This window comes from Coturnix japonica, chromosome 3, assembly GCF_001577835.2.
Source record: "Coturnix japonica isolate 7356 chromosome 3, Coturnix japonica 2.1, whole genome shotgun sequence".
Taxonomy (NCBI): Eukaryota; Metazoa; Chordata; class Aves; order Galliformes; family Phasianidae; genus Coturnix; species Coturnix japonica.
In genome coordinates, this window is record NC_029518.1 from 46,585,962 (window position 1) to 46,604,868 (window position 18,907).

Genomic DNA, 18,907 nt, shown 5'->3' on the forward strand with positions numbered 1-18,907 from the left:
ATTGTTGTTTATTTAATTCTGCAATTTTACAGATCTACAGTTCTGCAAATACAGTGTTTGAGTACAACATTATTCTTCCTACTTTACGCCCATGCCTTATGAGATTACTGCAGTGTGGGAAAATGACACATTGCTTCTCCTGATAGAAGAGCCACAGGAAACACTGAAAAATGCCCCCCAGAAAACACACACGTTGTTGGCTGAAAATATCTGTTGCATAGGTCAGACTGGACATAATGCTATTTTATATATTTTTCACTTTATATTTTATATGTTTTTCACTTACAATATTCATACAAATATTTTATACAAACTGTTAGATTCACAATTGTGGGATGCAATAAAAAAGCTGAAAAAAGAGTGCACTTCATTGAGATCTCCACTGCTGCTCTGCAGAGGAACTCAGCAGGTCATTACCTCTGTATTTGATGGTTTAAACTTTCCAATCAGACAAAAGCAGCTTGGCTTAGACACTTTCTTTGATACAACTTGAAATACCTCCTTTATTTTAGAAGAGTGCACTGTAACCTTTATCTTCAGGCCCACTGATGGACCTTTGATAATTCTCTTGATGTTTACATTCCTAATGATGCATGTAAATGGCACTGAAAGCACTGTTCCTTGTTTCCTAGAGAAGTTCCCTAAAATCACTCTTAAGAGGCAGGATGGGGTAAAAGTTTATTGAGATTTTGTCCTCATATTTATGATTAAAGTTTTTTTTTTTATTTAAGTCTTCATAACTTACAGTCTTTTTTCAAGTTGGAACCAACTTACCTCAGAAGGTTCATTTTCTCACAAATCAACCAAACCAAGCACGCTGAAGAAATAAAGTATAAATTATTATTTTAATTCTCTTGCTACTAAGACGTTAACCAGTGTCCCCAGGTTCAGTGAACTCCATCGGTAAGTTCTCAGTCTGATTTTCTTTTCTCTTTTATCCAGATGAGAAATTTCTGCTGCTTCTGCTCCCGTTCTTGCTGAAAGAGCCATCTCCAAATGCTTCTGATTCTTTCACTTTGATTTAAGTAAGTCTTCCCATTCAACAGTAGACTCACTATTTTTCGGAATTGCTGGAAACATTGACTGCATTTTAGTTCGGAACTCTTTCATCTATAAAAGAGGTTAAGAAATAAAAGTAGTCAACTATTAATAAGAGGCTTATTCCACATAGCTGTTTGAGGTAAAGAACATGTAAAAAGGCCTTAAAAATACCAGCAAAGTAAGACATACCCTCTAATTATACTGGCTCCTCTATCCCCACATCTAAAGAATCACACAGGGGTGTCTAACTTGGACCACTTGTCTGAATGATTCACTACCATAACATGAGCTATTGTGTGAATATCTATGTAAATATATATAAGTAATTTTTTGTTTGATGTAAAATTACTTCAATAGAATGCAGCCATATTTTCAATGCAGTGCCTTATTCTGCACTTTATATAGATTAAAGGTCTGTTATAATAGGTCTGTTAGAGGATTTTAGAACAACATTCAAGAAAATGTTTGCTTGGACAGTTTTGGTTTATCCAACAATATAGATACAGGAGATTAAAGAAAATGTTATTAAAATTTATATATTAATAGGTAGGAAAAGAAAATGCATAGTTATACATAGGACCATGCTTTTCTTCCTTTATCGGTAAATTAAAATGTGTGCTATGAAGAAGAAAGATGGCTGTCTTTATATTTGGTATATTAATGCATTAAAACCAAATCAATATTTATGGTAACCATTTTATCACCAATGGCTGATTCTATTGTCCTGACAGGCCAGAACTGAGAGTTAATTTCATTAAAAATCACTTCTATTTGGTGTTACTGTTCAGACTTAATGGATTCTCTTCTTCCAATATTTTTACATATGAGGGCTGCTCCAAAAGTAATATCTTCTATTTTATTATGCTGGTCCACGATGCTCAAAGCAAGCTTGACTGGAAAATAAAATACTACAAATCTATTCTGAAAGAAAGAAAAAAAAGTATCTAGAAAGCACTAAAACTGCTATCAAATGTAGGTTTAAGAGTACTCAGACTTTTCTCAGAATGCTAGTTTATGTTCTGCAGGTAAAAGCAACTCATTTTCTGGAAAAGCAATTTTCCTTTAGCAAACAGACAGAATGTGAAATACTTAATGCCTTTTTTTGTTCATTCTCAAGTCCCTGTGATAAATTTCTTCTGCCTTATCTCCTCAGATTCTGATGCTTATTTGTAAAACCACATTACAAGCAATGCCAAACCTAAGGCCATCACTTCACTCTTGTAAGCATCTGTATTTGTTTTCATGACCGCCTTCTGTACAAAATATTTTTAATTGCAGTTCATGGGTTTGACTGTTTTACTTTTTTCTCCAGACTTTCTTCTTTTCTGATTCCCATGCTGGACAGTGAGCTACTTTAATAAATTGTAATACTAAGCTGATCACAACTGTGAATTGACTTTTCAACATTATGCCTTAGGTTGTCAGCTATTTAGGAAAGGTGTTCTCTACAGTGACTGGCATGAGCCTAAGAATACCTGGTGTCTTCTCGAGGTGCCTGATTGGGGTCAATTTGTTCACAATACAAATGCCACAGCTACAATTACTTGAAGTTTTCATTTCTATGCAACTTAAAAATCCTACATCCTACTATTTCTCTCCACAATAGTTTTTGAGTAATACATTAAGCAATGTAACTGGTAATACATGCAGACTTTTATTCTTTTTCTCTCTCTTCCCAGTAAGAGAGTGCAATATTTTTTTCACTAGAGCTTCAAATAGCATTTCTGAGGTATTTCTTTCTCATGTGCACCACTAATACCATCAGCTTTTGAGTTTCTTCCTCCATTTCCAAGTTCTGCTAGTTACATAAACTCAATGTATTTTCAAATCCTGGCCACTGTCCTCCCATTACTCAAAGCTCCTTTACAGCTCCCTAGCCACACTGCCTAAAAACATGGAGCAGACTTCAAAAATGCCTTTCTCTGATGGAGTGGGACCAGTGTATATAGACATAAGTCATGATGGAAACTGCAACACAGTTCCTTCCCTCCCAGTGTCAGCATCTGCTGCTTGTGAATCCTTCTAGTATCAAATTTTAGGCTGTGACTTCTCTCAGTCATTGACCATGCACTCTGTACCTTGGCTGTTGATTGACCAACCTGTATTTAGTATAAATTTGGCCTCCAAACTAATTCATACTGACAAAACACTTGTTCTTGATTGCATTTGGTTGGTAGCATTGTCTCAGGCCTACCACAACCTCAGAGGATTCCTGTAGGGAAGGTAAAATTTTTTCAGTAAAGATACAAATGAGGTATCCTTCTGTGAACTGGATTTTCTGGTATCAAGTCAGCCTTGTGCACTGGAGTGAGCTTCTTGTGAAGATCACTAACCTGGCTTTATATCATATGGATACCACACCATGATTAAGGAGGGAAACCCCGCAATTCAGAACCCATGTCTTGCCTTGCCTTTTTTCAGAGATAAACTGCTTGTAGAAGTCTCTTCTCCTCTCCCCAACCCAGAAATCACCTGTATTTCTTCCAGATTCCATAATACACACGCCAGTGGTCTCAAATCAACAAGCATTAATTTAGTTAGAAAAGGTAATATGCCTACGTACTAAATACCAGAACGTTCAGAAATAATTTATTGTACTAGCAGCTTATTTATGATTGTCAGGCACACTGACCCTGGGGCAGTCGGCTCAACTGTGATGTCTCCAATTAATAGTATAGTGAACCAAGCGCTAAAAGCTGAATGTATTTCTACCTCTTTTGGCTGCCTTCAGGATCGCAGACCACTCTCTCAAACCCTGCTTCTGAACCCGGTGGCACATAAACAATTTGCAGCACATTTCTTGGTTTAACATTCCAGCATTCTCTGTTCCTGGAGGCAACTCTCAGAAGTGAATTTCACTCAAGTGATTTTTTTCTTATTTTTAATCACAGGCATTGCAAAGCTTGATACTGTTTTTTCTTGCCAAATAAATTACAGTAACTGTTCCACCTCTGACTGTCAGGCTTCTTTCTAAAAGGGTATCATCTACCTTGCTGCATTAAATAATCTGTAATAGCTACAGATCACTGTTATTTTCTTATCTTAACCTAATGATCCTGCCTCAGGTGGCAAAAATATGGGGACCTAAAAGCATCTTCCAGTTAATAATGTCTTTTTAATGTACATCGTTGACAGAATGTCACACAAAAATTGGGATAGCACTATTACAGAGAGCACTTACGTGGCCGTTCATATTAAAATGAATGGAAGGGAGGCTTAAAAAAGTCTATTTGAATCCTAGAATGAAAATTTTGCAAAGAAATGTTTTCTTTAATGTCTGACATTCATAATAGGCCAACCCAGATTCTAGAAATTATTAGTTTCTTATTTTAGTACCTTGTACATTATCTTCCAAGTGAAATGAGGTTAGATCCCCTGAACTGGAATACTGACTGAGAGCACAACACAGCGTGTCCAGGCCTTACATTCTCATCAGCCACCTTTCACCTCACAAGGAACCAAGATGAGACAGGCTGCCTTAGATTTAAGAGCATCTGAGAGGATTGTTCTTGCTACCTTTTCCCAAATCTTAAAGTGATTGCTGTTGCTCTTGGTAGCAAACGCTTACCAAGGTCTGAGTACAGAAATAGCAGGTTATTTGTGGAAAACAGCATGCACTGAACCCTTACAGCACTCCAAGAGCAGAGCAGACAGCCTGCTGGCTGAAGGCAATTCTCTGACTGCCACAGTAAAATGGAGTGCTTGTTGCAGGTCACCTTGCGCCAGCCTGCACACTGACCTCTACAGTAAGCACAGAAATTAGTGCTCTGGTTCACATTCTTGGATCTTACACTTCACTGGTAAAGGTGTTCAGGTTACTCAGAATCCATGCATCTCTCACTGGTAAGGCACCTGCTCTACATCATGAGCACGTCGCAGTTCACTTCAGTGTAATTTCTGTGCGAATGGCACTTAGCTCCCAGTATTGGGATTCTTAACTGGTAGCTTGGAAGTTTGTTTCTACACCTCTGTAGTAAGAGGAAGAAGATGAAAAATAAAAGAGGTGTTTAGTTATTTGTGCTCAATGGGAAAAAGTGACTTTCATTTATATACACGAGGGTAGTAGTCTTGTAAACTACAGTCTTAAAAAACAGTTACTTCTTTATACTTAGAGCAATATGAGTATGCCTTAACATTCCGTGAATAACCAAGATGATCTCTCTGAAATAGAAGGCCAAGAGCTTAAGTTGTTCCAGGGACGATATCTCAAAGCAGACAATGTTAGCGTTTCAGTCTCAAGCCTGTACCTATTGATTTCAGTGATGCTGCGCCAGACTTCCAAACAAAACCAATGGCACAGAGTTCAGATGACACCATCTTGTTGCAAAAGGCTTTCATGTGATGCAGAAAAATTGAGTGATTTTTTTAAAAGCCACTGAGGAACATTCAATTTATTTCTGCAGTCTTAATTTCTAATCTGGGTTCCTCAAAAAGGACATCCACACGATTAGTCTTTTATGGCATGTTACTCATTTCTCCTTAGTCATCCTGCACAATTTGAAACACTAATGTAATCTACAATTTAAAACAGTTAAATATATAAATGTATGAAGCATGCTAGTTAATGGACCCAAAGCATCAGGATGAGTGTTCCCACTGCACAAGCTCTCATGCTCTGTAATTTGGATTTCCGAATTGAATGAAAAACATTAATTGTCTGCAAGTAGGTAGAAAATCTGTCAAAAGATAACCTGAGTCATTCTTTCCTCTGTATGACCAGGAATTCCCAGTATGCGTTATCCAGAAATGACAGCAATGGTTGAGAAAAGCAGACAGTGAGAATCAAAGCCTCAGCCTTAAGCAAGTCACAAGCTTGATGCCCACAATGGGACTGAATTGTGTGCAGGCCACACACTGGAGCTCTTTCTGTATAGAGTCAGGATGTGGACAACCAAGCACTTTCAGGTAAGCAGAGCAACCTGCATGAGGACAGGAGTACATGATGAGCATGGCCATGTTGCCACACTTGAAGATGCCATGGTACTGAGATGCAACATAAAAACTTACAACAATCAAGTAAGCTTTTATTTAGATTTTAGTCATACATTTGTAGTTTGCATTACACAGAGCCATGGAGTGTGCTGATCCACTTGTTCACTTCCAGAAACCCGCAACTGCTCCAGAGGCAACATTCAACCAAAGACTGAGTATTGTTTTATTCTATCATGGAATCACAGAATGCTTTAGGTTGAAAGGCACCTTAAAGCCCACCCAGTTCCAACCCCCTGCTGTGGGCAGGGCTGCCCCTCGCCAACTCAGGCTGCCCAGGGCCCCATCCAACCTGGTCTCAAGCTGCTCCAGGGATGGGACACCCCAGCTTCTCTGGACAGCCTGTGTCAATGCCTCATCACCCTCTGAGTGAAGAATTTCTGCCTAAGATGTAACTTAAACTTCCCCATATTTAGTTTGAAGTAATTTTGCCTTGTCCTACCATTATTCCATTGTGTAAAAAGTCAGTCTCCCTCCTGTTTATAAGCTGCCTTCAAGAACTGGAAGGCCTATCTAACTTCCCAACAGTTTGATGGCAGCTGACATTGACAAGTCTCTTCCGAGACACTGAAATAATTCCCCAAGAGAGCTATAGTTACTGTCTTCTTATACTCTTGAAATGCTTCCTTACAGATTCCCCTAAAGACAGTGCAGATGTAGCAGCTTTCCACTAAGAAAAGGATGATCTTATTCTTCAAATAAGTATTCTGCTTTATCAAGAATGAACAAAGTTCACAGGTTTCTTGTATATATCTTCTACTCCTTGTGTAAAATAAAAGCAGTACATATGTGTGAAGGCAACTCTTCTCCACACCGAAGTAATTAGGTAATACAAGCAGTACAGACAATATGTGTATAAACAGAAGGAGGAAGTGTTAATTTGTACTGGTACTAAATCTTCCTTGAATTTAAATAAGCATTGAGGAAGTAAAATGATGTTAAAAAACTGAGCACATTTGAATTATTATTATTGATTATTTTATTATGCAGTCAAGTATGTATAATAAATCAAGCATGGTAAGGAAGAGAAACATCGTGAATAGGATTAAATAAAACTAAAGTTAAAAGATAATAGCAATAAAAACATCTAAGAATGATTCTCGGATGATCCTAGAATGATTCTAGAGGATACAATGCTTTTGTAGCAGCATTTGGACATCTACAAAATAGCATAAAAAATTTAGCTTCCGCAAAATGTCAGTATTTGATTGAGATCTGTACATCTTAGTATTATTTATGGATGGCAAACAATTGTGACGACTATGTCTCTGTAATTGCATTTTATTTTTTAAAATCATCCATCCTTAGACCCAGTCCTCATTTGTATTTATAATGTACTTGTGAGTACAGTCTCAAAAATAATATCAAGTATCTCCCAAAATAGATGGGGTGATGTTAGCACTGTTTTGCTTGGAATGAGTATTCAGAAGGCAGATTTCCTCTAGATAAAAGAACCTGGCATTGGACTTGTCCTTACCAACAAAACCATAGCAAGCATATAATCTCTGTATTGCTTTTAATTGCCTTGGATGTCTCTACACAGCTGTGCAATTGTATTAGATTGCTAATATTTTAAAGGTTAAGATTGATGAAAAAGAGGATATTTCATCAGGAGTCACCATAAAAATGATAACTAATATTTTGTATCTGTATTAGTCACAAATTACTAGTTCTCAGTATTTTTTTTTTCAGCTTTCCATAGAACAGATATACAAGTAACAAACCTACATATGAATCATCCTGGCCCTCTTCCCTTGGGAGAACAAATGCTTTCATTTCTGAGGAAATTTATTGAGGGCATAAAGAGCAAAAGGGCTCTTAAAGCATAATTTATCTTGCTTGTTAATTGTTCCATGGCTCAGTGTGACAGTGCTGAAACACTGTTATGCTTTTAAAAGAAGGCTCACAGTCCCTGTTATGTAAAAATAATAATAATTCAAAAGAACAAGAAGCATTCATAGATAGGTTTTAATATCCGTCAAGTACTCTGCAGCTGCAAATTTTTAATGCAAAGAAAAGCTGCTTATCTAAAGGGAGGATTTACAACTTAACTGCAACTTCTAGAAAACTGTGAAACATTTTCGAAGGATTTGGTCCTGTTGACAAACAGCAATCAAACTGTAAGCAAACTGGAATTCAGCTTAATAGGATTATCGACATCAGTTATTCCTGTGAAATAAGTACACTGAATGCAAAACATTTTTAAACAACATACTGCTGACAGTCAGCTACATGGGAATCAGACTCTGCAACTCCCTGAAGTCAGCAGGTTGAGGATTAAGAAGAACGAAACACTTGGGGATAGAGGGATGGGTCAGGAAGACCTTTTCAAAGAACAGGGAATAATTTATATCACAAAGGTAGACCCTATGCATTTCACTCATCAAATAAAGCAAGGGATCACCATGGTGTGTATCTTGCTTGTACAGACAGGCTATGCTTCTGCCTTTCAAAAAACACCAGTTTAAGCAGCAAAGGAAACAGCAAGAGACAGACCAGATAAATCACTCCAACTGCAGCCCTGCTTTGCTTTAGGCTTTTAATTTATTATTTTACTATAACTTTAGCTTAATTAAAGATCAAAATGAAGTAGTATCACAGAAATAAAACAATGGAACTTGGGCCTTGTTCAGAGACAAAATAATATATTTCCAGGACTATGCTGTGACCATAAATTTCTTCAAGTATTGCAACTGCAGGTCCCCTTTAATCCTCGCAGACACAGCTGTAAATGGCAGTGCTCTATGTGTTTTCAAGGACATACCTGAGACTAGAACTGCCTAAGTGCCACAAAGTTTAGACAATTTATCATCAGAAAATAATTTATAAAGGACTAATTTCTGATCATTTCCTTCTTACCTCTGATAACCCAATGCTTATAAATACATTGTCTGGGCGGCTAGTAACACAGGAGGAGGAATCACAGCTCTACCAGATGTGACCAAAGATCTGAACATGAAACAACTTCTTATGACTTCTTATATTTAATGAAATGAAAAATACGCCAAACCCATTATTTTCTACAAAATTATTTTCAGCACCTCTGTGTTATCCATCAGGATACAGTCAGCTCGCTGTGCCAGGAGTCTAAAAGATAATGCCATGATATGAAAGTTATTAGGTAGAAAATATACTTGTTGTTCAAAGTTATATTTCAATTGTTAGGCCCGTGTTTAGTAATACATACATTCTTCTGTTCTGTGAAGTGCCTCACAGTGGGAGGCTGCAGGCGTGTCTGAGTGAACACTGGAGTTCAGACCAGGAAAGTGCTTTGGTTGTGAATCTCCCAGTTGTGCATATCAGCCATGAGCTGACCAGACTCAGAACACCCCAAATGGATGTCTTTAGGGTGAAACAAAACTGGAGATGTCTTCTATGCACATCTAGCATACTCCAGCTGCAAGCAGGCATTCACATCATGGGACAAGGCTAGAGTCAGCTCAAATTTAAAATATCCCCTGGAATGTTTGTAGGTATTAGAGCCTGTGGCCCAAACTGCTTCAATGGCCCAGCGCTGTTGGTCAGTGACACTTGCTGATACATCATCATCAAGTCATCATCATCATCAAAGATGGACTGCTTTCCTAAGAGTTCACTGGAAGTTAGTTAAAAAGTCACATGCTAGTGACATGCTAATGAAATGTTTACAACATCTGGATAATTTCTGCATGGGGCCCAATATACGTGAAAAGAGAAAACCATCCTAGGTTCTGAAATTGAAGATTTCTCTTTTACATTAATAAAAAATAGGATTTAAACCACTATCAAACCAAGTCCTCACTGACCCGTCACTTTTTATTTTAGGGACAGGAGCTCACTGAAATTTAGTAGGGTTTATTACTTAGCAGCCTATTCGAAGATGACAACAGTGACAACTGCAGCCAAGGGATATTAACAACCCATCCTGAGACTGCATAAAATTTTTTATATCCCTTACCAAGACATAAAGATCAGTTGCTTACTACCACTCCTGAGTTTTCATACTAACATAAAAATCGGTAGGCTTACCACCCTTATCAATAAGGCCATTTGAGAGCTGGAAGGAGGCATTGTGACAGTGCTGTTTTAAGAACACACTGAATGTAGTGGCATTCTCTCCCTCTGCCAGCAGATGTAGCTGCAGTGCAGAACAAACTACAAACACATCCCCAAGCCCTTTGGCCAGGTGTGTGAGGCTCACATGCCCTGCCATCTCACACCAAGCCCTATGGGGAGTCTGCTTTGCGCAGGTGGGTATAGCAGATAGGTGTCTGATAATATAGACTTTTTTTTTTCTTAAAAAGAAAGCATGACAACTATACATCCCATCGTAGCAGTCCCATTGCTGGGTTTAGCTTTGTCCTTTCTGGTGTGTGGAAGATGCTCACCACTTCTTCCTATGCAGGCAGCTATGAAAGGTCTCACAGCAGGCACACTGACAAGCATTCATTCACACCAGTTCAGCACTGCACTGTTTCAAACCAGAGTGTGGCCAAAGTAGCAGGGTTCAAGTGGCATGGAACACACTATTGGCTGCACCTCTCCAAATGTACTGCCCAGCTTTGCCTTTCTCCTCCTTTAGAGTCAAAGCAAGCTGTGGTGTGCATGACCTTCAGCAGTTCACATGGGTTGATCAATCAGGGGTGGAACTGCTCAGTAGCCCAGTTGGCTAGCCAGACATTGCTGTGAGATGTCCGAGCCATCACATCTGATTTTCCACTGTGGCTTCTTACCATGTTTTACACCCTGAAACAGTACTAGGCATTAAACAACACAGCGGCTTGGTTTCACTTGACTCAGAGCACTCCTCCAGACTGTAAGTGAAAGTCAGTCCTCTGCTCACTGAGAACATGCCAAGACAACCACAAGGACAGAGCTGGCAATGGATTTGAGAGCACAGTAGAATTAATGTACTTTTATGTGTGACAGATGAAACCTTTTTGTTTGCTAAATGAAACATCTGTGGTGTTTACAATTAAAACTTTATAATGCCTAACAATACTGAAGCACCATATGAGCTGTTGACAACATTGTTATCAATATTACCAGCAGCTCTTAAATGAAGTCAGTGCCCAGCTGAGAGAGGTCAGCAGAAGGAGTAGACCACTAATTAGCACACCCCAGAGGCAGCTGGTTATTGTTGAAGGCAGTAAGCTGAAGGAGCAGGGCAGCAAGCTCTTCTCCTTGTTCAGCTGCCAAAAGTTTAGTTATTAAGATCACAAAAATTGAAGGCATCAAGATGAATTGAGGTTTCTCTAAGGTCACATATAAAACAGCACTTTCAAAAATTAATGTTTGCTTTAAAGTCAGAGCTTTCAGATATATATACAGTGTGTTTAGCTTGAAACTGAAACTTCAAATTCTTCACATCTGTGGTATGGGGAACCTGCAATTGTCACTGAGTGATGGTTTTCACAGAATTAAACTACACTGAAGAATCAAGATATTTGTATTCAGGTAAGCCTACAAAAGATTCTTCTCAAGTTGTTCAACTTAAAATGTTCATTTGAAAATGTTGAGATTAACATAGAATCTGCAGTAGCTTTTGTGGTCTAAAAGTTAACATATGAAGAAATTTTATTTTACTGTAACTCTAATAAATATTTTCACACAGAATGAAAATTATTTTTTGTGACTAACAAACAACAATTAGTTTCAACAAATGTATCTTGTGTGTCCCTAAAAGTTAGCATTGGAATTGACTGATTGTTAGTATATTATTGTTGTTACAGAAGCAGAGACAAAGAATTTTCAAAGTTATTGTGCTTCTCTTAAATGGGAAAGCCCTTTCTCAAGATAAGCATATACCTAGGAATCCAGAACTAATGATGTGCCAGCCAGCTTGTAACACTTAACCTCAGGTGCTCATGAAGATGATACTTCATGCACAAAAGTAACACCTTGAGATAGTATTTCTTCCTGTTATGTTAAAGCAGCATTCAAAGTGTCAATGACAATAAAAAATGGCTTGTTATTTAGAATTATATTTCTGGAGTCCCTTTTATCTGGTCAGAATATTTAATCTTTTACACACTTCTGATATTGTACTTCTGGTAATTTTAAACATATATTTAACATATTCAATAAAATGGGACAAAGAAATATTTGGCAGAACCTTATAAATGTAAATTTGCATTTATGCTGTAATGAGTAGCACTATTTTATGAGTCTCCTTCTCCCCACTGGAATTTAAATCTATAGCAGAAGCAATAAATATGTCAGTGAAAAGCAGAGGGAAAGAGGGCTGTTCAAAATTATTTGCAACACCAGCCTCTTGACAGAAATCTACTTCTTTCAGTGTCTGCAGTTCTAACTGTGCCATGTTGTGGAACAAAAGCATTCCACATAAAGAAACCAATATCAAAAGGCGTTTGCAAGAGCATCTTAAGGTGCAGTTTGCTGTATCTCCTTTCAAGACTGATGCAACACAGAATATAATAAAGAATGACTTTCTGATGATAAATGCTTAGCTAGTTGCACTGCTGCTGTGCCCTTAACAATACGAGATCCTGCTGTCAGATTGAGACATTTCCTGGGCTTAGCCACTTCAAGCTTGTGTTCTTCTTCCCTGTCATACAGTCTCAGTGAAAGCAGCCTCACAAGAAAACCAAGCTACTGTGGGTCTGGGTCAGCATTTTCCACATAGACAAAATTTAAGCTTACTGACAAACAGTTAACATAAGTTGCTGACAAGGGTCATACTGTCCTTCAGCAGGACCAGAAGTACTCTGAGTGAAAACAAGAATCAGCAGCATGGTGTGAAGTGAATCCTTTTGGCTGATGATTTAAGTAACAGTAAATTCAGCAGATGGCTACAGCTTAGCACAGAGAGAGTATAAATTGGTGTGCTTGCTCTTCTCATTTTTCTGTTATTCCACTACAGCCTGACAAGCAGGACTTGAGTACAAACAAAATGCATTATAGCTGCATCTTATGTTGTGCTTTCCCTTATTGGCTCTTACTGAGAATCAACATTAGAAACCAAGGAATTTGTGCATGTTGGGACCAGTATGGTAACTGTTGAGTCATGGCCTGAATCACTGATTGAACACCTGGGGAAAGGACCCAGTCAGCCCTGGGAGCACAGGTGAAGGCAATTCAGCTGTATGACTGGAAGAGGTGGAGTTTGGCTGCACCTCTCTTAGACCTCATTTAAGGGCTGACTGCCACTGGGGAAGTGTCTCTGGTTGGAGATCCTTTCCTTGTGGAGTTTCTGTTGCGAGCCTAGATCTTCAGAGATGGGTGAGTGCTTTTCTTTTGTGATACCTTTCTATTGCACTAGTCCCTTTGCCATGACACCTTTTCTGTCGCTATTCCATCACACTGATCTTTTTGATTGTCACAGGACCCAAATGGCTAACTCACAGGATTTACTAGCAGAGTGGACAAGTGAGAACTTGAATTAAGGTATTAATGAGAATAGCGTTAAGGTGGAGCAATATATTGCTGCTTTTAGTGTTGGGAGATTGTGAAATGCTCTGCTGGAAATAGAAGTAATTTTTCACAGATGCTAAGGAAAGTTTATTCACTCCCACCCTTTAAAAGGAAATGGAGCTCTGCCATCTACAGAGTGTTTCTTCTGTCATGGTTCACTACCAGGGGCAAACCAAAATGTTTACATGAACTCCAGTGTTCACACTGTACACAGTGAAATACTGGAACACAAGCACTTTATTAAGGATAGCCTTTGCCCATTGGGGCATACAGATGCTTCCTAAGTTTCTTTGCCTTGATGAGGCACATCATGGTACATCACTCTGTTATGCACAAATCCTCTAACTTCTATCCCTTTGCACCTTACAGAAATGCCCTAGAAAGAAAGTTGTCTTCATCCCTATTTTTCTTGCGTCCTCAATGTCCTGATGTAGAAAATAGAACTTGGACAGACAGAAAGCTATAAGGAAAGGATTTGGGGGTAGCCTTCAATTCAATAAGCAAAGGATGCCGAAAGTTTGCAACCACTATTTTAGTCTCTAAAGTAGAACACTGACTCTTTTTTGAAGAATTTGACATGTGTGCAAATAAGCACAAGCAGGACAGAACTGTTCTTCCCCTTAAACTGTCTTCTCCACAACATCCCATTTATAAATGATGCAAAAATTACTTTCCAGTCTACACAGCCCTCTGTTTAGTCACTGTACGTGCTGGTAATCAAGGGTACTGCCAGGTTGAAGTAGTACAGAATATGATGAATAATTCTGGAAATAAAAATACAGTATTTGGAGGATTGTATTTACTACTCACACTGTGAACACCCAGAGCCTTCCAGATGGCAAAACTTAGTAATCCAACTCCACACCATGCATACAGAGAGCCCCATCCTAGGGCACGTAAGGCCAGTGATGAGCCACTCTCAGGTAATGCAGCTGTAGCAGTAATACCCTAGAAACAAAAACAGACTGGTCAAGACCAAGTGAACAATAATTGGATAAAAAGGAAAATAGAAATAAAAAAGATAACTTATTACTCTAGAGTTTTTCTTCTCTTGCCAGTTTATGTTGTGAGGCAACAGAAACTCTTGTTATGGATGCCAGCAGGCCCAAAGCTCCAAGCAAGTGGATGTATAAGCTGCTTTCTCCCCAGGAACAGCTTTCATGACTGCCAGTAGCACCAGGGGAGTTTTTAATACCTAAAGATGCTGAAATGAACAGTTTAATGGGCACAAGAATCTGATAGTTATCCCACCACTCAAAAGCTGCAAGTGAATCAAAGCAAAGACATCTGCATTGGAACGTAATCCTTTTACAGAACTGATCTTGGTACAATTTCTTCAGGGGTGGTGTGAGTGGGCATGACTGCTGGCCTGTAAGTCTTTGTCTAAAAGTCTAAGTTGCTGTAATAGTAGGTTAGGAAACTGGAGGAATCTGCGCATCTTTCAGCTTTATGTGGAATGTAACAGTGACTGAGAGACCAACTTTGGGAAGCTGCAACTCTGAAGGAGTTCTAGAAGCTGTTTAGGAAAGTTTTGAAGAGAACAAATAGCAACATTAAGCCTCGTTTCCCTGCGGAGTTCACTAAGTGGCAACAAAGATTGCACTGCTCCATTTTCACGCTTCCCATTTTTGTCAAAAATAACAGTGGGTGTTTTTTGAGATTCTGCTGCTTGAGTCTTCCATGAGATGTGTTGTGAATGTATGAAACACTTGAGAAAGTCATCTCAGGCCATGAGGAATGGAGTCTCAATCACAAAACAGAGTCCCAGCCACAATGAAAACTTTGTCACAGCACATCAATACAGGGTGCAGCTATGAAGGGCACGAACACATGGTGGCTCACATCAGTCAGTTCACACCAAGTGCTTGCTGCTAGCCAGCCATTCTTGGATGGCAAAGCCCCCTGCACCGTACTTAGCTGCTACAGGGCAGCTTTAGTCTCTTCCAGCTTCTTTCTTTGATGTAACTAAATGCATGTACGTGTCTATTAGAATGGTATTTGGGCAGTGAAAAAGCATAAGTGGTTGTTGGATTTTTTTCCTCCCAATTTTATATTCATCAAAATGTTAAAATGATCCTCAGACAGCGCTTAGTATTAACATTTGTCTTTTGGATATAGTTCTGGGCAGTTACTCAAGGACAAACACCAGCATGCAAAGGACACAAATCCATTTTATTCCTTGTTTGTTCTTATTTGGACATCCCAAAGTGGAAACTGTTAATACTGTTCATTAAGTATGTATATATACACAGGCACACACAATAGATCTCTAACCACACCATTAAACTGAGTTTTACTATTTCCTTCCTGCGGCTAATGAACTTTCCTAACTCTTTCAGTAGAGATTGTACTGAGTAGATTTAAAAATGCTGATGATTTCTGACATTTTCCTGCTTCAACAGCCTATACATATACAGCGTAGAACTTCCATTTGGAAGATGGAAAAAGAACGGACAAAAATATCCTCTACAAAGAATCTTTAAATAGGAATCATTATCTGTGAAAACTGCTGGCAAAAATAACTCAACCACTATTTAAATGCCGGATTGTCTCAAGAAAAAAAAAGAAGTGCTATGTGGAAGTGGTTGATTTGGTTTCACTGACAGCAGTCAAAAAGTGTTCTGTTCCAAGCTGATTCCTGAGGGATGTCAAGTATAAAGACAGGGATTTCTGTAAACTATTTGTTATAAGATTATCCAATATGCTGTTCAGAGAGCATCAAAAAAGCTGATTAAGAAATGCTAAAAAATTAAGAGGACAACAGTAGAATACTATGAGAGCATGGGGGAAAAAGGTGCAACTAAGAACATTTTTAGGAGAACAGTTTTAATCATGAGCCTGTTATTGTAGACCTTGTATTCTCTTTGTTACTGCTCCAATACTGTAAAAAACAAAACAAAACAAACCTATTTGAGTTGAAAAAATGTGCCATTGAACAATGCTCAAATCAGAAGGAAAGGCCAGGAGAACACAGGGCAGGATTTGCTGGTTTGTTTCCCAAAATATACACTTCACACTTAATGTATTTTATTTCTGGAGGACATGGGAGGAAATGAGAAAGGCCTCAATTTTCCAACTGCCTCCTTGTGAACAAGAATGTGTCTGAAAGGAAGCTGTGCCTAAAATAAATACATTCAGCTTCATCAGTTGATTGTTTTCAGTGCATTCACTGTTTCATATGGCCTAAGCCACAGTAAAACTAAATTCTGGTAAAACTGGACATTTCTCACAAGAAGGCTGTTGCACCTCAGTACTTAAATTTAATGCACATTCCCCCTTCCCAAAAGATGTTTTAAATGCAAGTCTCTGCAGAGTTTCATCATGAAATATGATTATGTATTCTCAGTTCTGAGTAAATTTGGGCTCTGGTTCTACAAATACTTCCTTTTACTTAATTTCAATTACATGGAAGTTCATTTGCAGCTTTATCTCTGTCCAGTAACATTGATGCTGTTCTGTAAGACTACTCTTGTCATATGGTCTGAAACCAATCATGAAGCCAAGATGACATGATGCTACATCTTCTCCATTAAACTGCTATTTATTTTTTTCTCTAATTCAACTATTTGAACTGGTCACAGACTGCACTGGGTTTGTTTCTTGTTTCTGATCTGATTTGCGTGCTGCATTTTCATGGACACAAAAGGTGGCACAAGCCAGCAAAGATGCTGAAAGAAGGAGACTTGCATTTCTCCCCAGCATTAATACTGAGATGGCTGGAGTACTACTTTCACCAGCAATGCTGGCTTATGTTTGCTTGAAGTATCTGTCAAACTATGGCCTCATCCTAAATGGAAAAAATGTTATTTAGAGGTTGAGTGTCTAATATGGATGCAATTACCCTTAGTTACTTATTATTCTTCTATTACTGAAATAATGTGTTATTTTTAATAACAGCCAATGACCTGTAGTAACTATAAATTTAAGTAATCTTTACCTGTTTGGTGGTAAAATCTCAGACAACCCCAATAGGCAGTTATGTAATTCACAAAGTCTAGCCTTCCCCTTTGCAATCACTCACCTATCACACCTTTACAAGAAGTATCATTTCCTTTCTACACTTTGCAGTGCTTAAGTTGAGCAACCCAGAAATCATACTCTATTCCTAGCAAACGTTTGATCCTACTCCTACTGACTTGAAGTCTGGTGCTCTGGCTGTCAACTTTGCATAGCTAAACTGTAAGTATATCAGCATTACTACAAAGCGCTTTATGCATTGTTGTTTTTTATTTCCTGTGCATTGCAACTGGAAAACAGTTTAAATGAACAAACCTTACTGAACCATTTTGGGTTCTTCTTTTTTGCCATGGCAAGTGTGGTACCAAAACCTGCTATCATTCCCGCTGTAGCAACTGTACCTAGGAAAATTCCACCTGCCAAGAAAAGTTTAAGACATAAAAATTAATATCTTGTTTCCTAGAGGGAGGAAAAAAAGAAAAACAAACCTGTTTTGGAAGCAACACCTGAGAAAGGAAGGTCTGTCAGCATATGCTGAGGGGAAAGGAACAGTTGTCCAAATTATTTATATGAACTACCTGTGGTAAGGAGGAAAACATATCTTGAAACGGAGCCTTTTGGAAACAAATAGCAGGAATCTATTTGCAAACTGCACAAAGCAGAAGTCACCCACATCCCAGGATGCCTTTCCACAGCACTTCCAAATTTCCACGCTCCTTCTGCAGCCTCTCTCACTCCAGAATCAAGATGCTAAAATCAGCTCTGCGTTACAAGATGTGCTTCTCCTTCTGCACCACCGGTGACAGCCATCTGAAAACCTGCCTCAGAAGACCATTCTATAAGTAACGTGTTCTCTCTGGCATTGTCAGCTTTATGTTCTAATGTTTTTTCCAAGAACAACAACCCCGAGGCTACGACTGAGCACCCTCCATCTGGGACAGCGTCCCCCGGCTCCCGCATCCCGTACATCCCCAGCGCTCCCTCTCAAATCTCGGCCAAGCACGCCCCACGTGCTGCCTCCCGAAGGGGAGGGGAGGAGAGGAAAGGCGCTTCCTGCACCTTTGATGAGGAACAGCTCGTCCTGGGAAGCCGAAGAGCTCCCACGGCCCCGGGAAAGGGGAGTTCCCAGCGCGGGATCCAGCGGAGCCGGGGCGTGTGGGGAATCCCCCATGGCCGGGCTGCGGGAGGACGCGGCGACACCAGCACCCAACCCGGAAGGAAAAGAAGCGGGGCAGGGACGCACTGCCGCCCTTCCTCTTCCATCTTCTTCTCCTCCTCCTCCTGGGTCGCGCAGCCGCTGTGGGCTCCGTGGGGTAACCCAGGACGTCTGTCAGGGGGATGAATGCACGGGAACCACAGCCTCTAGTAGAAGGTGGCTATTATAGTGCATTCGGAAGGGATCTCTGTGTAAATCTCAGTGACAGCGTCATGGACTTCACTCAGCGAAACTAAACTCGTTGAGCTGTCATGACGGATGTCGTCGCTTTGAAATACGTTTTAAGGTTCC

At 39.3% G+C, this 18,907-nt stretch overlaps 2 protein-coding genes across 4 annotated transcripts in view; one reads left to right on the forward strand and one right to left on the reverse strand.

Moving 5' to 3' along the window:
- TMEM242 (transmembrane protein 242) lies at positions 1-18,681 on the reverse strand. 3 transcript variants are annotated; one of them, XM_015858271.2, is made up of 4 exons: positions 18,460-18,662; positions 17,716-17,816; positions 14,254-14,391; positions 1-1,110 (listed from the first exon to the last, which is right to left on the reverse strand). In XM_015858271.2, the coding sequence occupies exons 1-4, from the start codon at positions 18,569-18,571 to the stop codon at positions 1,012-1,014; spliced, it is 450 nt and encodes a 149-aa protein (XP_015713757.1). In that variant the 5' UTR covers positions 18,572-18,662; the 3' UTR covers positions 1-1,011. The 3 variants fall into 3 exon arrangements, with proteins under 3 accessions (XP_015713757.1, XP_015713758.1, XP_015713759.1); XM_015858272.2 differs by lacking the exon at positions 18,460-18,662 and adding an exon at positions 17,979-18,404; XM_015858273.2 differs by lacking the exon at positions 1-1,110 and adding an exon at positions 6,339-9,117 and having other exon boundaries at positions 18,460-18,681.
- LOC107311601 (collagen alpha-1(III) chain-like) overlaps positions 18,570-18,907 on the forward strand; it is a 25,608-nt gene continuing 25,270 nt past the window's right edge. The window contains exon 1 of the mRNA XM_032443649.1: positions 18,570-18,713. Within this exon, the coding sequence (XP_032299540.1) occupies positions 18,570-18,713 (144 nt within the window). The remainder of the gene's footprint in view (positions 18,714-18,907) is intronic.